This window comes from Capsella rubella, unplaced genomic scaffold, assembly GCF_000375325.1.
Source record: "Capsella rubella cultivar Monte Gargano unplaced genomic scaffold, Caprub1_0 scaffold_4, whole genome shotgun sequence".
NCBI classification, from domain to species: domain Eukaryota; kingdom Viridiplantae; phylum Streptophyta; class Magnoliopsida; order Brassicales; family Brassicaceae; genus Capsella; species Capsella rubella.
Genome location: NW_006238920.1, coordinates 13,974,536 through 13,997,547, shown reverse-complemented (window position 1 = coordinate 13,997,547; position 23,012 = coordinate 13,974,536). Strand labels below are relative to the sequence as shown.

General features: G+C 39.9%; 8 protein-coding genes across 8 annotated transcripts; 4 read left to right on the top strand and 4 right to left on the bottom strand.

Moving 5' to 3' along the window:
* Positions 1 to 3: 3 nt before the first annotated feature.
* On the bottom strand, positions 4 to 3,077 carry LOC17888111 (UTP:RNA uridylyltransferase 1). The gene is made up of 6 exons (XM_006295797.2): positions 1,755 to 3,077; positions 1,201 to 1,569; positions 870 to 1,093; positions 720 to 783; positions 449 to 645; positions 4 to 370 (listed from the first exon to the last, which is right to left on the bottom strand). Exons 1-6 carry the CDS (start codon positions 2,958 to 2,960, stop codon positions 136 to 138), a joined length of 2,295 nt encoding a protein of 764 aa, XP_006295859.1. The 5' UTR covers positions 2,961 to 3,077; the 3' UTR covers positions 4 to 135.
* A 409-nt stretch (positions 3,078 to 3,486) lies between these two features.
* Positions 3,487 to 4,623, bottom strand: LOC17890448 (probable carboxylesterase 9). The gene has a single exon (XM_006296158.2). It carries the CDS (start codon positions 4,459 to 4,461, stop codon positions 3,487 to 3,489), a length of 975 nt encoding a protein of 324 aa, XP_006296220.1. The 5' UTR covers positions 4,462 to 4,623.
* Positions 4,624 to 5,030: 407 nt separating this feature from the next.
* LOC17890000 (probable carboxylesterase 8) lies at positions 5,031 to 6,435 on the bottom strand. The gene has a single exon (XM_006294513.2). It carries the CDS (start codon positions 6,184 to 6,186, stop codon positions 5,200 to 5,202), a length of 987 nt encoding a protein of 328 aa, XP_006294575.1. The 5' UTR covers positions 6,187 to 6,435; the 3' UTR covers positions 5,031 to 5,199.
* A 549-nt stretch (positions 6,436 to 6,984) lies between these two features.
* On the bottom strand, positions 6,985 to 9,345 carry LOC17888096 (receptor-like serine/threonine-protein kinase At2g45590). Its single transcript, XM_023784723.1, has one exon. It carries the CDS (start codon positions 9,256 to 9,258, stop codon positions 7,186 to 7,188), a length of 2,073 nt encoding a protein of 690 aa, XP_023640491.1. The 5' UTR covers positions 9,259 to 9,345; the 3' UTR covers positions 6,985 to 7,185.
* Positions 9,346 to 12,044: 2,699 nt separating this feature from the next.
* On the top strand, positions 12,045 to 14,064 carry LOC111831138 (cytochrome P450 76C3). Its single transcript, XM_023784765.1, has 3 exons — positions 12,045 to 12,482; positions 12,670 to 13,201; positions 13,292 to 14,064. The coding sequence occupies exons 1-3, from the start codon at positions 12,088 to 12,090 to the stop codon at positions 13,904 to 13,906; spliced, it is 1,542 nt and encodes a 513-aa protein (XP_023640533.1). The 5' UTR covers positions 12,045 to 12,087; the 3' UTR covers positions 13,907 to 14,064.
* Positions 14,065 to 14,595: 531 nt separating this feature from the next.
* Positions 14,596 to 16,774, top strand: LOC17887612 (cytochrome P450 76C2). Its single transcript, XM_023784946.1, has 3 exons — positions 14,596 to 15,031; positions 15,472 to 15,994; positions 16,065 to 16,774. Exons 1-3 carry the CDS (start codon positions 14,637 to 14,639, stop codon positions 16,680 to 16,682), a joined length of 1,536 nt encoding a protein of 511 aa, XP_023640714.1. The 5' UTR covers positions 14,596 to 14,636; the 3' UTR covers positions 16,683 to 16,774.
* A 1,418-nt stretch (positions 16,775 to 18,192) lies between these two features.
* LOC111831244 (cytochrome P450 76C4-like) lies at positions 18,193 to 20,235 on the top strand. The gene is made up of 3 exons (XM_023785236.1): positions 18,193 to 18,597; positions 18,815 to 19,337; positions 19,419 to 20,235. The coding sequence occupies exons 1-3, from the start codon at positions 18,200 to 18,202 to the stop codon at positions 20,040 to 20,042; spliced, it is 1,545 nt and encodes a 514-aa protein (XP_023641004.1). The 5' UTR covers positions 18,193 to 18,199; the 3' UTR covers positions 20,043 to 20,235.
* A 379-nt stretch (positions 20,236 to 20,614) lies between these two features.
* Positions 20,615 to 22,821, top strand: LOC17890250 (cytochrome P450 76C1). Its single transcript, XM_023784177.1, has 3 exons — positions 20,615 to 21,092; positions 21,249 to 21,771; positions 22,092 to 22,821. Exons 1-3 carry the CDS (start codon positions 20,698 to 20,700, stop codon positions 22,698 to 22,700), a joined length of 1,527 nt encoding a protein of 508 aa, XP_023639945.1. The 5' UTR covers positions 20,615 to 20,697; the 3' UTR covers positions 22,701 to 22,821.
* The last annotated feature ends 191 nt before the right edge of the window (positions 22,822 to 23,012 follow it).

The window sequence follows — 23,012 nt, the reverse complement described above, 5'->3', positions numbered from 1 at the left end:
CTCAGTACAAAGGCAAGTTTTATGCATCCATCACCATCATATAAAAGCAACAATAGTGTAACCAAGCCAAAAAAAAAACAGAGCCTTAATATTTACATAAAAGCCAGCCGAATCCGATTCAATGTTTTTAAGGTTTTACTTGTGGCCTTGTCCATTATTATCTTCAGGCAGATATGGTTCGAAAAGCTTGGCACATGGGTTACGATCTTGATGCATAATCTCTGCAGCTCGTTCGAACTCTTCCCTCAACACTCTGATACTGAACTTGTCCACGACCCTGCCCAGATCATGGCTTGTCTCAAACGGATCCTCTATGCATATCAAATGCCTATCGTTCCCCACCCTTCTCGTCCAGTCCTTCTCTCGTTTCCTGCAACACACATTCATTTCATCTGAGATTGTTGCACCATAGATGTTACAGTAGGTATACCTGAGTTTCAATTTTTACCCAAGTATGGATCCGGTGCGGACTGACACAACAGTATTCGCATAGTCGTGAGCATAAGCCCAGTAGTTGAAGAATCCCCATACCAGCTCAGCTATTGTCTCCCTGTTACTTGATCCAAAGTTATCGAGTCTACCAACATCATCAAAGTATGAACACCGGATATTATCTACCCGAACTGAGTATGTAGGCTTCATTTCCTGCACAAGTAATAGTTTAAATAAAAGAAGAAAATTCACTACATTACATAAAAAGATGGTATTCCTACACACACCTGTAAGCAAGGAAGAATTGGCGGTCTACGCAGTTGCAAGAAATGGATACACATCAGAACGTACCTGCAAAGGTTACGAATTAAAAGTTATCACCTGCAAGTGTGTTTTATGAAACTGAACTAACTTCATTTAAATTTATGCTAACTTACGCATAGCTGGAGAGTGTTCCTTGATAAGTTTCATTAACCTTTCTCGACTTTGCCCAATGTTTCACAATGAACGCCAACTGCCTTAAACGCACATCTATCCGTGCATAATCTCGCAGGAGCTTTGTGTTTACAACAGCCAACACATTGTTGATGCAGATATCACAAGATATCCCGGTAACCGGATCCATAAGTTTTACTATTGGAACCCTAGCTCTTGTTAGTGCCTACACAAAATACATGTTTCATAAATACAGGCACCAGATTCACAAGCCAAAAAGGTGAATTAATACCTAATCAATATGTTTACATGAGTAAAAAGCTTTCATTTTACCTGCACATTTTGGAGATTATCTGATTCCAAAATATCCGCCAGCTTTAACAACATGTCAGATTTGTTGATATCATCATCTTCGATTGCAAGGCAAACATCAATGTCGCTCTTTGGAAAACCAAAAGAGTTAGCACATGACCCGTAAAGATACAATTTTGCATGAGGCCATTCTTTGGCAACTAAATTCTCTAGCTGTGCCATTAGTTGTCTCTGCTTTTCCAGCTCCTCTTCTGCAGGAATCAGGGACTTGTACACTGCCATGAAAGGAGCGTCATACCTGTGGATGTCATTTCGACATGCCATATACATTTTTCTCTCTCTTAACCTTTGGGAAAGCAGCCACCGACCCCGATTGTCCACTCTCGATTCCTGATAACCAAACCCCAATTTAAATAATCTTCCCAACCTAAATAAAGCATCCTTTCTGGTTCCAGAATAGATAGATTACACAAGCTAAACACCATCACTGAATGTTCCCAACAAGTCATTACTAGTATATAAAAACTGTTGACTTTAGCTACATATCATAAGCCTAAGCAAAAACTGAAACGTACCTTCTCGCGAGAAGTCTTGCTATTCTTCTTCCCATCTTTGGCGTCCTTGTCGTCGGTATCAACTTCAAGCAATAAAGAGTCAACAATATCTTCTCCAAAATCGTCAATCTCGTCATCACCAGGGCCAGATTTTTCATTGCCTTCCCTCTTCATCTTACTGAGCTGCCCCAGTTCATCTTTACGTTCACTTCCACCACGAGCTTCCTTGTTCAACATCGAAAAGGAATTTGCAGCATCAGCTGTTGATACAGAGTGGAGACTTGTACCCTTAGGTGGTCCAGGATGATCTATTTGTTGACTAAGATTGAACTTGCTCTCATTCTGAAGAGATAATCCCCTTAATCTATCAGCCTCAGCATTTAAATTAGAATGCTCCCACATTGCTCGATCATGATTCCTCTGGAAACTACCAATCCCTCTATCATCATCCTTACTTCCTAAATTCATATCCCAGCCTCTTTGGTTACTTGAAAATCCAGGAGGAGGAGGAGTAGGAGTAGACTTGAAACCCCTGACGTTATTCCCAATAGGACCCCAGTTTCCTCCTCTTCCGTTGTGGCCTCCTCTTTGTTCATGGAGATCGTGATTCCGATGATGAGACAAGTTTGGATCCTCCGGGTTAGAATTCAAGACAACAGATTGGGGATTCCTCATAAGCTGTTCCTGGTGAATAGAATCATACTTCAAGTTCCCATTACGTAACCCATTAAGGCTTTGAGTAGCATCCCCCGAGAAAGAGCCAAAAACAAGCTTCCTGTAATCAGACTGCGGCGGCGGCGGTGGCTGCTGCTGCTGTACCATGGACTGAATTGCGTGAGTTCCAGTAGCAGGAAACCCTAATCTGTAAGCATCTTCCGGAGATAGTCTCTGGTTGCCGTCGAATTGGTTCAGAGGAAAAGGGTTAGGCGTAAACTGAGGAAACCCTAGCAAATTGGGGGAAAGATTAGGAGGAGGTGAAAAGGCGGCGTGAGGCCAAGAAGGGTTAAGAGTACCGGGTCGATGATCACGACCGTTAGATGATTGCCAAATCGACGGAGGAAAGGGATTCACGGTTGGACCAACGGCTGCAATGGCCGGATCGAGATGCTGAGGAGGACCACCTTGTTGTGACGGAGAAGGTCTGGTGTTCTGTTGCAAAAGTGACAAAATAAAATCCCCGACGTTTTCCGAAGGTGGAGCTGGAGAGGCAGCCCCACCGTCCGCCATGGAGAAGGAGAGAAAGTTTTAGAGCGAAACTGAAACACTTCGGCAAGTCGAAGACCTTTCAATGTTGAATGACCCACACCCCAGATCTCCCTCTCCCTTCAAGGTTTAACGGATCTCGTTCTTGTGTGTTTTTTTTTAATATATATATATAGAAAGAAATAGGATACAGCCTCCTCACACATAATATAATATCTTGACCGTCCGATGTTGGATATTTATTTATTTTAGCTGATCATATTCTTTTCTATTTATGTAAAATATTGAATGAGTGTGAACAATGATATTATGATTCCATGTAATTTGTGCGATTGGTTGATTTTTTTTTTGAAACCATGAAATTTTCGATCTTTTTTGTTATATTGCATTAATTAATACATTAAATTAAGCTAATGTTTGACGTGTTACAATTGATAGTATAAGTCGAACCAATACAAAAAAATAAGTGTAACCATGTTCCTGTAATTGTTATATGTATATGTATAAAGAAAAAAAAAATGGTTAGATGAAAACTTGAAAAGAAGAATCGTTAGTTGATAAAATCTCTGATCATATTAAGAAGAGCAACGGCTCTCCGTGGATCGACTAGCTCAATGCCATGGAAACCGGCGTCGTCAAACCTTGCTTCAACCCTAACTCCAGCCGTAACCAACAGATTCAAGAAATCTTGTTGCCGATCCAACGACGTGTCTCCGCCGTAACCGATCACCAGACACCGTCCAAGCCGTCCAATTTTCTCCTTTTGCGGCAAATAGCCAATCGGATTGCAGTACCTATGATCGCGATCAACACCCACCGGCAAGGATAGTTCCCACATGGCGTCAAACGCCGGCACCGGCATTACCGGATCGGCGAAGTTCTTGAGCTCCGATTTCGTCCTCGTTTTACCGCCAAAGAGCGGTTGGTAGAACACGCAGCCGTCGATTTTCAACGGCGTTAAGTCGTGGTCTAGTGACTTGAGGGCCAACTGGAAAGCGATGTTAGCGCCGTTACTCGAACCGCAGATGTAACACCGCGAGAAATCGGCGTAGTCTCTAAGCCAAGGCTCGCCGTTGGCTGAGTCAACGGCTTGTTGTTTGACCCAAAGAAGAGCATCCAATGCGTCGTTGTATTGAGCTGGGAGTCTATGTTCAGGAGCTAAACGGTAGTGCACGGAGACGATGATCACCGTTAACTCATTGGCCATCTGAGAGCAACAACGGTTATTCGCGGCTGAATTGGCCGGGTAAAGGATCCAGCCGGAGCCGTGGAGATGGAGGATGATTGGGAGACGAGCGACGGCGTTATCGTTGGATGGGAGATTGGTTGGTCGGAAAATACGTACGGAAACACCGGTTTCCTGGTTAATGGTGACGTCTTTGGTGGCGGCGATCTTGCCGGGGGATGGATCTGGGTCGGGATTAACCATCGGCCAAACGAAGTGGCGGGTGCAAGAGCCGTTGGGGTTAATTGTGATGTTGAGGTGTTTGTATGGGTCAAACGCGGGACGAGAGTCACGTGACATTGTTCGAGTGTTTTTAATTGCGTGATTCAGAACAGGTCTAAGGGTAAACTTTGATTAAGAAGATATGTGTGAAACTTTTTTTTGTTCCTAATCTTCTTTTTTTATGTGTTTTATGTTTAATGGAGCTTAATTTGTGATTCGGATGAATGGGCGGATTGTTTGTGGTCATGCTTTTACGCAGTATTGACCAAAATCAAAAATTGTTTTGAATTTGGTCTAAATGAGGAATCAATGTTCTACATTTGCTTTGTGTATTTGAATGAGTAACATCCCTTCAAACTTAATTAGATGGAATCGTTAGCAATTCAATGTGAACATAAAATAAATGATTCAAATGTACCATCAATATTTGACAAATCTAAAAAAAAATGTGACAAAACTCTTAGCAGATTTTTTTTTTTTTTTGACAAATCTAATTTCTGTACAGTTTATAGCTACATAAATTGCAACATCTAACATTGTTTTTAATGCAATATCCAAAACAAAATCATAATATGAAATGTTGTTTAAACGTGATCCACCTGCCGATGGATGATTCTAAGTGAAATCGGCACCCGAAAGTCTGAATCTTTTTTAGCGTAAAATACGGTATTATTATTTTCTCAGGTATACATATTTGGAAAGCAACATGCAGTACATTTTTGCAATTTCCCCACACATCATATACTGAAATATTCAAGCACTTCACTCACTTATACTCGAGTTGAAAACATCGAATAAAACAATTAGATCGGACTACTACATGTTGGCCGATGGACCGGTTGATGAACAACTCTTCTTGATAAAGGCCTCAACGGTTTCGTATAAGGCCTTGGCTTTGCTCGCATCAAACAACTCACAAGCATGAAACCCATCTTCATCAAACCTCGTTTCCACGTGCACACCACGTGCCTTCAACATATCCGCTACGTGTCTCTGACGATCCACTAACGGATCCCCGCCGTAGCCGTTAATGAGAGTCGACGGGAAACGTCCCATCTTATCCTTTTCCTGAGGCCCACTGCTCTTAATCGGGTTGCTGTACACGTGGTCACGATCTACACCGTCGGGTAAACAAAGAGACCACAGCAGATGAGTCGCTGGTAACGGACAGATCTTATCGTCCTTAAGCCGTAACTCAGAATCCGACGGCTCAACACCGCCGAAGAAAGCTTGGTTCATTATCAGCCCTTGGATCTTAACAGGAGAGAGATCTGTATCCACTACACGCAACGCCACGTTGTAGACAACATTTCCTCCGGAGCTCGAACCCATCACGAAGCATTTCGAGAAATCTACACCGTCTTTTAACCACGTGTCGCAATCACCACCGTTGGTTGCGCCACGAGCTTGATCACGGAGCCATAAGATCGCTTCGACGGCATCTTCGTACGCCGCCGGGAGACGGTGTTCAGGTGATAAACGGTATTCAACGGAGAGGATAATGGTTTGAAGACGATCAGCCATTTTGGTGCAAGATTCATGGAACGGAGCGGAGGCGGCGCTGTAGAGGATAAATCCGCCGCCGTGGAAATAGACGAGTATGGGGAGCTTGGAATCCGGCGGAATATTCCGGGGCTTGAAGATTCGGATGAAGGTATTGTTGGTTTGGTTTAGTGGGACGTCTTTGGATTGCTCCGTTGGGGGCAATTTGGGGAAATCACGGTGTCTGGTGAGTGATCCATCTGAGTTGAGTGTAATGTTGAGGAACTTGTATGGATCGCTTGAAGGTGGAGGAGCTTCCATGGATGCTTCAGAGATACAGAGTGATAATATGTTTTTTTCTTTTGTGTTGAAAAAATGTGTGATTATGAAGAAGAATTGGGGAATCAAGGATCTGATTAGGTTGAAAAGATCAACGTTTTACATTAAAGTCATTCAAAGTTGTAGTTGGATTTGCCTAAAGAATCGTGCGAATTTTTGCTGCAAATATCTCTCTGTCTATTGTAAGTACTATCACCAGTTGTTACAGAAAACCTAATATAACGGCTAATGTATTATGTACCTTAATAATCGACCAAGAAGTTAATGTGCCTTAACAAAATATAGTAACTCCTTTTTCCCATATCCAAAATTAATGCATATTGTGATTTTGTCCCATGTAATAGACTTTAGAGCGTAGTAGACTACATAACATAGTTCAAGTGTATTGTTTTGTTTTTGTCACTATGAACAATTACTTGTCAGGCCGGCCAATTCATAGGCACTTGACCGCTTTGGCATATCTAAGGGTTGATTGTCTTTGGTTGAATATTATGTAAACGTTACTAGTTTTTTATAAAGATGGATGCATTTTGATGAATTTGAACCTTGAGAACATTTGCACACCCATGTTCTGTCTCCTAAAGTCAGAACCTTTAAATGTTAAAGTGCCAATACCATATAAATTGTGAGAGCACTAGAAAGTGATAATACAAAGAAAAGGAGAGTAAATTTGCTCCATACCCATTTATCATACAGTGGGAGACAGGGATGGCAAACATTTTTGAACCTGGTCCCAATTTGTCTTTGCATAGAATTCAGCAAAAGAAAAGGGAATTGAACTATAATCATGATCAACTTCTTGATGTCAATTAAGAATTCTTTATTGTCTAAACTAAAAATGTTAAGCAATTTCATAAATATATGCAAAAAAAAAAACTAATCTTATCGACTCAAACAGTCCCTACAACTCGCAACTGGTTTAGAGTTTCGAACGGGACAAATCTACACTTTGATGACTGAGCTCAAAACCAAACCCCAATTTCACCGTGCTTTCTTCCTTGACTTAAACGGGAAACCCATAGGCGGTGAGGGAGAAAACTCAAACGGCAAATGCGGAGGCTCAGACGCACCCGAAAGCATCTCTACAATGTCCTTCATCGTTGGCCTCTTAACCGGAGATCTTTGCAGACACAGTAGTGCAATAGTTATACATAGAACCGCTTGTTCTTTCTCCAAAGAATGTATAGATTTATCAACTAAATCCAACATTTTACCATTGCAAGCCAATTGCTTAGCCCATGATATCAAATTAGCCCTCTCAAATTCCGACATAGGCGATGCAGTCACTTGCAATGGACGTCTCCCTGAGACAAGAACCAAAAGCAGAACCCCAAAGCTATAGACATCACATTTCTCAGACAACACACCTCCACCGCCGCATTCTGGTGCAATGTAACACACCGTACCTCTCATACTCGGTGTGCTACTGACTCCACCGCTCTTCTGAACATTCACATCACACCACAAACCAGAATCTTGACTGTTTTTTCTGCCTTTGACTGATTTTAGCTCGCCGCTTAACCCATCTACCCACCAATCTATACTATTTCTCTTCTTCTTCTTGGTAGGATTAAGATTCTGGTCATGAACAGAGGAAGCATCGTCGTCTCTATGAAACCAAGAGTCAATGCTTGAGATTGAGCTTAGCCCTCTTTTCATCTTCTTCTTCTTCTTCCTCTTCTTTCTAGTTAGCTCTTCACAAAACTCTTCCTTCCACCACTCTCTAGGCTTTCTCTTCTTGTCTTTCTTCTTCTTCTTAGAGACTGCTGCTGATGATGACCCATCGCCGTTGTTAATCCATTCCTTATTGTTATTAGGTCTCTCTTTCTTAATCTCACTCCCAATCCATTCCATCACGTAATCTTTCACACTCCCTGATTCAGTCCCTCTGCTTCCACCATTGGTTTCCTGTTTCCACCACCAATCTCTCTTCGAACCCACTTTAAGCTTACTACTCCCCGGCGATAATCCCGATGCCGCTCCCGGTGACACGCCAGTATCCGTCAAGACGCTAATGGCACAAGTTTCCGGCGACGGTATCGATGTCATCCCGGGAGATGCTGCGCCCACCTCCACCGTCAAAACACTAACTGCAGAATTCTCTGGCGAAAGTCTGGACTTCTCCCCTGGAGACACCGCCGTCTCCGTCAAGACGCTGATCCCACAATTCTCCGGCGAGAGATTGAGAACATTATTACCATCTTCAAACACAGTAATCACGCTTTCAGTCTCTTCCCGAATCGACCCATTATCTTCAACAAGATCCTTTCTCTTCTCATCTTCCTCAATCAGAATCCTAGTATCTAAATCCTCGGACTTCAGTCTCGCAAGACCGAAATCTCCAATCTTGGCTTTGAAATCAGAATCGAGAAGGATATTACTAGGTTTGATATCTCCATGGATGATGATTGGATCACAAGAGTGATGAAGAAACTCGATCCCTTTGGCAATATCCGTCGCAATCTCGAACCTTTTGTTCCAATCCATAAGCTCCTCACATTTGCGATCCAAAAGCGCGTCTTGTAGACTACGATTAGCCATGAGCTCGTAGACGAGGATAAGCCTCCGGCCACGACGATCGGAGGAGAATCCGAGGAGAGAGACGATATGAGGAGAGCCGATAAAGTGAGAAGAGAGAGAAAGCTCGTTGTGAAACTCACGCTCGCCTTGTAAAGAACCAGCGGATGTATCCATGACTTTGACGGCGAGGGAATCGCCGCCGCCACTAGGGAAATCAGCTTTGTAAACAGAGCCGAATCCACCGTGGCCGAGGTGAGTCGAGTGAGAGAAAGAGTTGGTAGCGCGGCGGAGCTGAGAGTAAGAGAAGCGGCGACATTGGTAGTGCTGAGGGGACTTGGAGTTGGAGAGAAGATCTGAAGGAGCCGTACGGTTTTTGTAGAGTCTCCGGTAGAGAAGCAGAGTGAAGAGGATGAGCAAAAGCCCGGTTAAGGTAAGAGAACCGGCGATGATGAGTGGAAGAGTCTGGAAACGGTGATGAGCGTTCGTAGTCGGTGGTAACGGCGGAATATCCGGTGGAGAGTGACGAGATGGCATTTTAGTAAATAAATAGAAAGTTAAAGGAAGTCTCTCATTTAATCGGGAGTTTCCTTTCCTCCATTGAAGAAGGTGAGATGATGATAAGTTTTTCAAACTGACAAAAGAAAATATAAATATATATATATACTAAATGTTAAAATGATGATAAGTTTTTCAAACTGACAAAAGAAAATATAAATATATATATATATACTAAATGTTAAAATAGTTTTTAAATGTTCTTCAGCTACGTAAATAGGTAAATTTGGGAAAAATGACTTAATTATTTATGATGTAGTATAAATTAAGTGAAGATAATAGAGAGAGAGAGAGAGAGGTGGTTGTGTGACTGACAGTATCGGGTTAATAGTGACGTGTCGGAGAATAAATGGGGGATGGTGACTGTAAAATGTGACAGTCATGTGAGCGGGATATTATTAGTTACGTCGTTTAGCGGAGACCGGTGGAGATATTGTAGTTCAGTTCACCGAGTCGTGTGTGAGATTTTTAACGAGGGAGCGTGAGTATCACGCGGCGAGTTGAGTTGAGAGATTCACGAGAGATATTTCTGGTTTTTTATTTTTCTTAGGGAACCAAACCTTGTGAAGAGGTCCACTGTGGAACCCACGAAATTTAATTGGGGAAGCGATGGTGAAGTCAACCTCACTCGCCTAAAAGAAGCGTGGTTGGTATAGTACACGCGCGTGCGTCATGTGAGTTTAGTTTTTTTATTGGTTTGGAGCTGTGCGGTGATAATAACCCGGTTAAATCAAATTTGATTAGCTAAAAGCCTAAGCGAGACCATTGGTTAAACAACTGGAGAATTCAGATAAGATTTGTTCATTTTTGTCATAAACAAGCGTTAGTAGTATATCATTTTAATTTCTGTTTACTAGCCAAATAATAAATAATAATAATAATAATCATATTGTATCGTGTTGGTGGCGTCAGGGAAAGGAGGGCAGGAGGCATTATTGAGGTCGCCTTTTTGGGGGTGATTGGATTTTGACCTTTTCATCTTTTGCCCTTTTTTTTATTTTCGTATGTGTTCGGTGGTTTTGTTTTGTTTGGTTTCTTTTTTTTTTCTTTTTTTTTATTTACTTTTACCCAACTTTTAAGGTTTTGGACCCAAAATTCACGCACGAGTAGTGTGTAACGCTCGTTGGGGGGTACAAAACAAAAAAAAAACATCGTGGGATCACTTCACTAGAGTTCAAACATCGCTGGCACCATCTCTTTTATTTTTACGGGGAAGAAAAGGAGGTCAAAGCTAATCCTCTTACTAATGAGATAGCTATTGAAATGATAAACAATCGCAACTAAACCCACTTGATTGATATCAGTGGGTGATTTGTTTGTTTTTACAACTCTTTATTTTATTTTAATTAGGAATAGGTAAAGCTGCACTTGTTTTTAGAGGGTTTGACTTTGGTAACATCGTTGGAAACTTGAAAAGGGAATCTATATATGGAGATTCATAAAAACAAGAAAAAGAGAGATAAGCGACAAATATATATACAAAAGGCCTTTTTGCAGGTTATAAAAAGCAGATTCAGATGTACTTTTTCATGTTTTTTCTTAAGAAACAAAAACAAGGAGATTGGAGAAGACGAAGAAGAAGAAGAAGTGATGAGTAGTGAAAATGCCCATGTGAGTTCCACTCCTAAACAAAAACTAGAAATTAATTCACAATCATTAAACATTACTGTTTACTAGACCGAACGTTATAACCAAACGCTTGTCGGGTCCCGTGACCGTGGTCCCCAACTTTCCACCACCGTTACATTAAGACCAACATTATTGGGGGTATCTTAGAGGGCTAAGATATCCCGGTTTTTGCATAGAAAGTATCTTATATAAGATTTTTCTTTACAAAAACCGGGGTATCTTAGCTCTGTAAGATACCCCCAATAATGTTGCCCTAACAACAACAATAAAAGATTACTACTATAAATGTCCTATACTTCTATTTGTTTATTATACGTTGAAGATATTATTATTTGTTAAAAACAAAGCATAACCGCAGATAAAGCAAACCAGTAGGTTAATTTCAGATTCTGCCACATGTTTTTTACAATTAAGAAGGTAAAGTTGGAGTTGTCTTACACATTGATTAACGACAAATTTCAAGAGATCTACACATAAAAAGGGGGCAGAAACCAGATTGAGCATCAGCTTAACCTAACATCAAAACAAGCATATACAGCTAACAGTAGATAGAAGAGAGTAACGTACACCTAAAATACATGGTTAATCTGCCAAATACTAGTTAATGCGATACTTAATGTACGTATGGGTTCAACAGATGAACAATCATCTCCGCCGTATTATATAGCAATGGCTGCATACATTTTTGGCACGCTTTTTTTTTTTTTGCTACTGTCTAATTAAGTCTCTCATGCATGTGTCATTATAATTTTTGAATCATATACTTTTTGCATGTTTTGAATCCGAATAATGACAAAAATCAACAACGCTTATACAATACAATACACTACATTAAATGTTATGTTCTCTTGATTTAAGCTTTCAAAGTTAATAAATTTTTTTTTTTTTTTTTTTAAGTTAATAATTAACTTGTACCAAACCATTTGCCATGTTTGCCAGCAATTTAGGTCAGTTTTAATTGTAAACATATACACTAGGCAACTAATACCGATTGACAGTTTTGCATGCGAACTTGCTTCTCCATATTAGATACTAATAATATCCTTGAAGTTGCTGAGAAAATTCATTAATGAATCTTAAATTGATGAATATAAAGTCCATGCTTGAGTTGTATATATTTCCTACGCACTCTCCAGTTTCCTTAGACTAGAGGAGTAGAATCAAACGGTCGATCGTCCGATGAACCTCTTACTAGTTCAAGGCATGTCTCTTCCCCTCTATTTTCTGTTAACACTCTTCTTTTTCTTATTTGCCACCTCAAAATCGCGGAGGGGATCTAGCCAGGGCAGACTACTTCCGCCGGGTCCTCAGACATTACCCTTGGTCGGAAACATATTCCAACTCGGATGCAATCCTCACCGTTCACTCGCTGCCTTTTCAAAAACCTATGGACCTATAATGAGTTTGAAGCTTGGAAGGCTAACCGCAGTGGTTATATCTTCACCAGAAGCAGCTAAAGAGGCACTTAGAACACACGATCATGTCATGTCCGCTCGAACCTTTAACGACCCGATTCGAGCTTTTGATCACCATAAACATTCTATTGTCTGGATTCCTCCTTCGCCTCGTTGGAGGTACTATAACTCTATATCTAAGATCAATCTTTCGCTTATATTTATCTCTTTGTGGTTTGAAAGCAACTGTTAAATCGAGAAAAATGAATCGTTATTCGAATTTAGCAGTACTTCAAAGTTTTAATTTATAAACCAGACCTGATTCACCACAAACTCTGTTGACGTTCTGTATTTTATGCATATGCAGGTTTCTGAAGAAAACAATATCGAAATATTTGTTATCACCACAAAACCTAGACGTTATTCAATCCTTAAGGACGAGGAAGGTGGAGGAACTAGTGAGCTTAGTAAACCAATTTTGCGAGAGAGGAGAAGCCATTGACTTGGCTCGTGCTTCCTTCGTCACATCTTTCAATAACATCTCAAATGCTCTGTTTTCCGTAGATTTGGCGAGCTATGGCTCGAATTCTTCTTCTTACGAATTCCACGAGACGGTGGTTCACCTGATGAAGATCTCCGGTAAACCCAACGTAGGAGACTATTTTCAGTATATGAGGTTTCTTGATTTGCAAGGTACTCGAAAAGAAGCGGTGGTCTGCATCGAAAGATTGTTTAAGGTTATCCAAGAATTCATCGATGCTCGGTTGGCCAAAAGATTGTCTCAGACAGAGACAGAGCATAAAGAGGCTTCGAGTATAGATATGCTAGACTCCCTTCTGGATCACACACAGCAAAACGAAGCGGAATTAAGCATAAATGATATTAAACACTTGCTTCTCGTAAGTCTTCCACTAACATCCATGGCAAGATTAAGATATAATTGCTTATTTGGAATGCAGTATCATCAATTAATATATGTTTTGTGACAGGATGTGTTTGTTGCGGGCACAGATACAAACTCTAGTACAATGGAGTGGGCGATGACGGAGTTATTACGAAGCCCGGAGAAGATGGTCAAAGCTCAGAGTGAGATACGGCAAGTGATTGGTGAAAATGGTGTGGTTCAAGAATCTGATATCCCGAGTCTGCCTTACTTACAAGCAATTGTGAAAGAGACTCTTCGCTTGCATCCTCCAGCAGCTTTGATCCCTAGAAAATCAGAATCCGATGTTCAAATTTTGGGTTTCTTTATTCCTGAGGACAGTCAGGTTTTGGTGAACGTATGGGCAATAGGACGTGACTCGAATGTGTGGGAAAATCCAATGAAGTTTGAGCCAGAGAGGTTCTTATTACGAGAAACCGATGTAAAAGGTAAAGACTTTGAGCTGATACCATTTGGATCAGGACGAAGGATGTGTCCGGGAATCTCGATGTCTCTTAGGACAATGTATATGGTGCTTGCCTCTCTTCTCTATTCCTTTGACTGGAAGCTTCAAAACGGTGTCGTCCCTGAAAGCATGGACATGACCGAGGCCTTCGGTCTTACCTTACACAAGGCCAAACCTCTTTGTGCCGTACCCATCAAGAAAACTACGACTATCTGATTTTCATATTTAAAAAATGCACCAATAATTGTTATTTGTAGATTCCTTGTGGAGCTAACTCCCCTATCAATCGCTTAGATTGGAACCAACGGTTCCCAATGTATATCAGGCGCATGGCGTATGTTTGGAAACACATTCTCAAAAAAAAAAAACACAAACATTACAATATATTGTTTTTTTTTTTTTTCTAGATAATATCGTCAACTCTTGATCATTTATGGACCAATTCGATGTACAATCATGAAACTTTTAATCAACTGCTGAAATAATAGACTAAATGGGTAGTTACAATAAATACATAAGTTTACATGGAGCTTCTTGGAAAACTAGAAATCAAAAACTAAATCAGTGAAATGATCAAGAGAGGAAACGTAGTGGGATTAGAAATGGAGTTAATGTACGTCTCCGAGATTAAGTTGCCTAGGTAGAACGGAAAAAACATTTTCGATTAGAGATATGGACATGTTTGAACTCATTCACGGGTACGTGTCTCTTGTGATTGGTCTGCAGTCTTTTAATTTCAACTTCATTGGTTGGCTTTAAGTGACAAGTGGCGACGGGGCGCCTACTGGTGTCAATTCTTTGACCCTTATAATCGGTAAGATGTATTTGGACAGTAATCAATCTTTTTGAAATATTTGATTTTTACATTAATATTTTCAAGTATATATATGGCTTTTGAAGCTTAGAAAATTCACGAATCTTCAAAAAAATATTACTTGCGAAATAAATGATGGAGATTATCTCCGGAGAAGCTCTGTTTCTCCTCTTTTGTTTTATCTTATCATGTTTCCTTATCTTCACAACAGCAAGATCCCGGAGCTCTCGCAAGGTCGCTCCACCGCCTCCAGGACCTCCTCGGCTGCCCATGATCGGAAACATTCACCTTGTCGGTAAAAACCCGCACCATTCATTCGCCGACCTCTCAAAAACATATGGACCAATCATGAGCCTTAAATTTGGAAGTTTAAACACGGTGGTCGTGACTTCACCAGAAGCTGCAAGAGAGGTTCTAAGAACACACGACCAAATCTTCTCTATCCGTTGCCCCCCTAACTCGATACTGTCCATTAATCACCATGAGGTTTCCGTTGTCTGGCTTCCACCTTCGTCGTCTCGTTGGAGGTATAATATTGTCAACTTTAAACCGGTCCTAATTAATATCTAGTATATCTTTTTTTTATTGTTTCAATTATTCATGAATGTTCTGATTAGTAATCAATCCAAGAATTATTTTAATACGGAGAAAGTGTCAACATGGTTCCAAGATTTCCCTAGCTCTAAATTATATAATTTTCTGCATTTGTATTTTATATGAGTTCTCCATCTCAGTGATTTTTTTTTTTTTTCAAACCTTATATTATGTATGTTATTCAATGACCAAAATAAGGAAAACGAATATCATTTCGCTTTTTCTTGGGTAACTTGTTCTACTGTTTCTTAGTCAAATTTGTACACTAAAAATTAATTCCGTGATTCAATTCCACAAGTCAACTATATATATCCACATTATCGTTGCTAATGTTGACTAATATGTGATGATGTTTATGTTTTGTTTCGTTTAGACTATTGAGGAAACTATCGGCAACTCAGCTCTTCTCCCCTCAGCGTATCGAAGGCACGAAAACATTGAGGGTGAACAAGGTGAAGGAGCTTGTTAGCTACATAAGTGAAAGCAGCGAGAGAGAAAAAGCTGTTGATATTTCTCGTGCAACCTTCATCACAGCTCTCAATATCATGTCGAACATTCTGTTTTCTGTCGATCTCTGTAGCTACAACTCGAACGAATCCAATGGGTTTCAGGACACTGTGATTGGTGTAATGGAATCGGTCGGGAATCCAGACGCTTCTAACTACTTTCCATTTCTGGGGTTTCTTGATCTGCAAGGTAATAAGAAGACTATGAAGGCATGCACGGAGAGGTTGTTTAAAGTTTTCCGCGGGATCATCAACGCGAAAACAGAGGAAAAATCATTGCAAAAGAACCCTAAAGATGTCACTGACAGAGATTTCTTGGATACGCTTCTCGATCTTACAGAAGGAGATGAAGCAGAGCTCAACACTAACGATATTGAACACTTTCTCTTGGTAAGTCTTATCATTTTGTTATTAATATGTAAAATGAATCAGACACAACCATAGACTTTAATGTATTTAGGACCTGTTTGGAGCGGGCACAGACACAAACTCTAGTACTGTGGAATGGGCAATGGCAGAGTTACTTAGAAACCCTGAAACAATGGCAAAAGCTCAGTCTGAGATCGAGAGTGTAATTGGTGAAAAAGGTGTTGTTGAAGAATCTGATATCTCGGAACTGCCCTATTTACAAGCGGTTGTGAAGGAAACTTTCCGGTTACATCCGGCTGTTCCACTTCTCGTCCCACGAAAAGCGGAATCCGATGTGGAGGTTCTTGGATTCCTCGTAGCTAAAGACACTCAGGTTTTGGTGAACGTTTGGGCCATTGGACGAGACCCGAGCGTGTGGGAGAATCCGACCCGGTTTGAGCCAGAGAGGTTTTTGGGGAAAGAAACGGACGTGAGGGGTAAAGATTATGAGCTCACACCATTCGGAGCCGGAAGGAGAATTTGCCCGGGATTGCCTTTGGCTGTGAGAACAGTGCCTCTTATGCTTGCTTCTCTTCTCTATTCCTTTGACTGGAAGCTTCCAGACGGCGTCGCTTCTGAGGGTTTGGACATGGACGAGAGCTTTGGTCTCACATTGCATAAAACCAATCCGTTACATGCCATTCCCGTCAAGAAACGCCCCATCAATTAGACATTTTGACTCTATGATTTTATTTTGGAAGTACGAATAAAGTTTCACAGACCAAATAATTATTTACCTGATTTAAATTATTTCCCTGTTAATTAGTTTCATAAACAAGTTTTTATTATAAACAATAACTCTAATGGATAAGGCGCTTGACTTCCAACCGACCCTAATAGAGCAGTTGATTATAATAATAATATGGAGTGGCCAAAACTGATATTTAATTTTTTTTCTTTTTCTTGAAGCAAAACTGCAATTTCATATCCGTGTAACGATAATACGACATGATGCCGAAACAAGCGTGGCCTAGTTCCAACAGAAAGTAACAAAAATTTGATTAACCATCACAAGATACTCAACCAGAAAAACAATTCTCAACTACAAATCTACAACATGAGATAAGCAAGTTCATGTGTGAAGAATCATCAACGTAGACATTAAGATATATGTTGAAACAAATTGGGTAATCAATCAAATGATTCATTGAAGCAAGAGGCTTACTTATCAGAACAAAGGAAGCGAAAAGGAAGAAGACCACCGCAATGAGAGAAATAGAATCAGCAATTTTGAGAGGAAGGTCAAGAACTTGTCAATCAATTTTGGAAGACTTTATGGAAAGAGGAAGAAAATAACGTTGTTGTATTAATCAGCCTATTGGATATATTTGCAATTCATTTTATTTTTTTGTACGTAGAGAAGCGAAGACGTAACAGGATGAGAAGGGGATTTTTTTTACTTTTTCTGAGTCACAATCTTTAGTTTTCTTGCGATTGAAACTAGCTAAATCTTTGACCAAAATCTTCATATTAAATCAGAAATATCCTTTAGGGTTTAGGTTTCTCTAACCAACGGGTTCCAATAAGAAGAAGAAAAAAACGTGTGGAAACCAGTTGCAGTTATAATCAAAAGGAAGAAAATAATTAACAATGAGGCAATGAGCCGTGCATGAGATTTCGAGTAAAGGGACATGAATTTTGTTGAAATTTGTAATTAGTTTTTTTTTTTCCCAATAATTCCAAGAAGACGAGATCGTCTGAATATGACACAACGGGTAGTTGATAATGTCTGTCGGTGCGTATCTAATGGGAACATTAATTATTATCTTTAAGGAAATGAGAGATAAGAAGATAATTACGGCGTTATCCTAAACATTAGACCAACCACTTTATTTACGCTCGTTCAATCTGAAAAGTAAAAAACCTTGTGTGTGACCTAAAGTTTGATTTATGTTAAATTATCTAGTCGTATGGTGTATTTTTCGTGTCTAAAGCCTAAAAAGGGATACGAATATGTACACCAAATCAATTTTTTTTTTGTCCAAAACGTATACGATTACGTAATCTATTGGGACCGGATTTTTAGTCGCAATTGAATCTTGTAATTTATTCGTGGTCCACCGACGAGAATAAGAGCCCATAAAAAAAAAATATCCTTTTTTTTTTGTCGACTTCAATCATCCTTATATATATCCATACCATGTTTTAGTCAGTTTTGTATAGTGCCTTATCACTTTAGAAATACAAATGGACATCACCTCTGGACAAGCTGATATGATTCTCCTCTTTTGCTTTATCTTACCATGTTTTCTTATCTTCATCACTTCAAAATCCGGACGCAGTCCTCCTCAAGTATCCGCGGTGCCTCCGGGACCTCCACGGTTACCCATCATCGGAAACGTCCATCTTATCGGAAAGAACCCACATCGCTCATTCGCAGATCTCTCAAAAATGTATGGACCGGTCATGAGTCTTAAGCTTGGATTTTTAAATTCAGTGGTCATATCTTCACGGGACGCTGCAAGAGAAGTACTAAGAACACATGATCAAATCTTGTCTGCCCGGTACTTAAATGCAGCGGTTCAATCCAATAATCATCATGACTTCTCCGTGGCCTGGCTTCATCCAACGTCTACTCGTTGGAGGTAACTGAATTTGATTTGTTTTCTTCTATGATGTCTCTTTTTATTGATCTGTAAACATGATGATCTTTGGAGATCCAAATTCATATATAATACTTGTAGTAGGTCCACAAATAGTAAAATCCGATAGCTCTGGAATTTTTTTTTAATTTAAAGTGGTTTGAGCTAATAGCGCTTGAGTTCTCAGAATCATCGTTTCTATGTATGTAATGTTTTTCAGGATGTTGAGGAAACTATCTGCGACTCAGTTATTTTCACCACAACGTATCGAGGCCACCAAAGCATTGAGGATGAAGAGGGCGCAAGAACTTGTCAACTTCATTAGTGAATGCAGTGAAAGAGAGGAAGCTGTTGATATTTCTCGTGCATCCTTCGTCACAGCTCTCAATATCGTATCAAACATTTTGTTTTCAGTTAATCTCGGTAGCTACGACTCGAAAAATTCAAATGTGTTTCAAGAGTTGATGACTGGTGTCATGGAAGCTCTCGGAAACCCAGACTTTGCTAACTTCTTCCCAATAATGAGGTTTCTTGACCTGCAAGGTAATAGTAAGAAGATGAAAGACTACTCAGAGAGGTTGTTTCAGGTATTTCGAGAGCTTTACAATGCTCGGATTGTGGAAAATTCATCACGGACAGGCGAGAAAGATGTTTCAAGCAGCGACTTCGTAGATGCACTCATCGATCTCCACGAAAGAGAACAACCTGAGATCAACAATAACGAGATCGAACACCTACTTCTCGTAAGCCGTAGCTTATAGCATTAACATGCTAATAATATTATATCAGTTCACGGATATATAATATGTGCTTGTATGTGTCAGGATCTGTTCGCAGCGGGCACGGATACAACCTCTAGTACCGTGGAATGGGCACTGGCGGAATTACTTCGAACCCCAAAAACGATGACAAAAGTTCAAGACGAGATCAATCATGTGATAGGCGAAAACGGTGTCATTCAAGAGTCTGATATTTCAGAATTGCCGTATTTGCAAGCGGTCGTTAAAGAAACTTTCCGATTACACCCTGCTGCTCCACTTCTTCTCCCACGGAAAGCGGAAGCAGACGTGGATGTCCTTGGTTTCCTTGTGCCTAAAAACACTCAGGTTCTTGTGAACGCATGGGCCATAGGAAGAGACCCGAATGCATGGGAGAACCCGAACAGTTTCGAACCAGAGAGGTTTTTGGGTAAGGATATGGACGTGAAAGGTAAAGATTATGAGCTAACACCGTTTGGGTCCGGACGTAGACTTTGTCCGGGAATGCCTTTGGCTGTGAAAACAGTGCCTCTCATGCTTGCTTCTCTTCTCTATTCATTTGACTGGAAGCTTCCTAACAGCGTCAATTCAGAGGATTTGGACATGGACGAGACCTTTGGTCTCACATTGCACAAGACCATTCCGTTACATGCCGTGCCTCTCATGAAACGCGCTATAAGTATAAATTAATAATGTTTTATTATGTTTGAATGTAATGGTTTCACAAACCATAGGAATAATCAATAATCTTATGATTCGAATACAAATAATTTAAAGACTCTGTTTCTGTCTTTTTGAGGCGTTTAGACTTTAAACTGTAATAGTAACAAACAGTAAATCAAAGAAAGAAAAAGTTTGGCTGAATCATTAAGAGGAAATTAAAGACTTTTTGATGTAATAGTTCAGTTGACAAAACTATTGGATATTTTGTCTAATGGGTTTACTTTTGTATGGATTATTCATTTTTTCAAATTTTTTGTTTGATTAATAAATCTTATCAAATGAAAAACCAAAATTATTGACGGCTAAAGGAATTCTAGCTAGTTGCTTAGATTTTGATATTTTGTTGTATACAAAACAAATATCTACATATTGTTCGTAGCAAAAAAATAAAAAATAAAAAATTATACATATTGGTTTGACTTCTTCTGGCAAGGTAGCGCCCACCTACGGAACCGATTAATGCATTATGTGTTGCATTGTTATTACATGCACCTTGGCATTATAGCATCCGTGGCTTCTGGCTAGTCCCAAACGAAAAAGATAGTAAAAAAAATTATTTGTCTACTACAAATATATAATATGTGATAATAATATTTTTTTTTGATATATGTGAAATACACAGATGGACATAATCTCAGGACAAGCTCTTCTCCTCCTCTTTTGCTTTATCTTATCATGTTTTCTTATCTTCACCACCGCAGGATCTCGACAGAACTCTCGCGGAGCCACCGAGCTGCCTCCAGGACCTCCGCGTTTACCGATCATCGGAAATATTCACCTCGTCGGAAAACATCCACATCGCTCATTCGCCGACCTCTCAAAAACTTATGGACCAGTCATTAGTCTTAAGCTTGGAAGTTTAAATACAGTGGTTATAGCTTCACCAGAAGCTGCGAGAGAGGTTTTACGAACACATGACCAGATTTTGTCTGGCCGTAGCCCCACTAACGCTATACGGTCCATCAATCACCAAGATGCTTCCCTTGTCTGGCTTCCTGCGTCGTCGGCTCGTTGGAGGTACAATTCTAATATCGACTTTATATTTTCATACGATTTTGTTTCTTACAACGTCTTACAAGATTTGCAATAAGAGATTTTTTTTTGGGTTAAAAGGCCATAAAAGACCCTAAAACGTGTTGTTTCTTAATGGTTCGTTGCCATGTTTTGTTTTAGGCTGTTTAGAAGATTGTCGGTTACTCAGCTTTTCTCACCACAGCGTCTCGAAGCCACGAAAGGCATGAGGGTGAACAAGGTGAAGGACCTTGTGGGCTTCATAAATGAAAGCAGCGATAGAGAAGAATTTGTTGATATTTCTCGTGCATCCTTCATCACAACTCTCAATATCATATCGAACATTCTGTTTTCCGTCGATCTTGGTAGCTACAACGCGAAAGATTCCATTAACGGGGTTCAAGACACGGTGATTAGTCTTATGGAGGCTGTAGGGAAACCAGACGCTGCTAATTACTTTCCATTGCTGAGGTTTCTTGATCTGCAAGGTAATAAGAAGACTATGAAAGTTTGCACAGAGAGGTTGTTTGGGGTTTTCCGTGGGTTCATTGATGCTAAGATTGCGGAAAAATCATCTCAGAGTAACCCCAGAGATATTTCGAAGAACGATTTCGTAGACAACCTTCTGGATTACAAAGGAGATGAAGCAGAACTCAAAATTAGCGATATTGAACACTTTGTCTTGGTAAGTCTTACCTTACTGCAGATAATCACGCTTATCAAATAATAGAATAATCAGTTTTTGACAATTGATTGGGATGTTTTAATATTCTAACAAATGATAGATGAGTATGCATGTGGAAGAAAAATGTTTCGATTATAGATATATAGAAAGACATTTTAAATTAATACTTTTACAATTTAATTTGTTTTAAATTAAAAAGAACAACTTTTACTACGGCACATTCTACTAAACTGTTATGATATGGCATCGCATGAATATTATATGTAGATATCACTGAGATGTGATTTTATCATTGATATATCATTTATATATGTGGTCAGGATATGTTTACAGCAGGCACGGACACAAGCTCAAGTACCGTAGAATGGGCAATGGCAGAGTTACTAAGAAACCCTAAAACGATGGTGAAAGCTCAGGCCGAGATCGATCGTGTGATAGGCCAAAACGGTATCGTTGAAGAGTCAGATATCGCAGAACTGCCGTATTTACAAGCAGTTGTGAAGGAAACATTCCGGTTACATCCGGGTGCTCCGTTTCTTATCCCGAGAAAAGCAGAATCCGATGTGGAGGTTCTTGGGTTTATGGTGCGTAAAGATACTCAAGTTTTGGTGAACGTATGGGCCATAGGAAGAGACCCGAGTGTGTGGGAGAATCCGACCCGGTTCGAGCCAGAGAGGTTTTTAGGGAAAGAGATTGACGTGAAAGGTAAAGATTATGAGCTAACACCGTTTGGGGCCGGACGTAGAATATGTCCGGGATTGCCTCTGGCTGTGAAGACCGTGTCTCTCATGCTCGCTTCTCTTCTTTATTCCTTTGAATGGAAGCTTCCGAACGGCGTCGTTTCCGTGGACATGGACGAGACCTTTGGTATCACATTACATAAGACCAAACCGTTACATGCCATTCCCGTCAAGAAAACGCGCCATTAATTAATCATGCTATAATAGTATATTTTAATAATTTCTTTAGTGATAGTAAAAGAGCATGTTTATTGGCAAACTCTTGGTTTTTAACTAAGAAACTTTCTTACTAAAATCAACATTTGACTCTTAATTTATGTTTATATAATATTCTAAGAGTTAGTTAAAAAGCTTACCAATAAATGTGGTTTAATACTTTCTCTTGTTTGCTTAAAAGTTCTCAAAACGATCTACTTATCACTTATTTGGGACTACTCTGGTATGCCAAGCAAAATGTTTGATTTATCAAGAACGGTTTCCATATGAGTTTCAACTTGAATT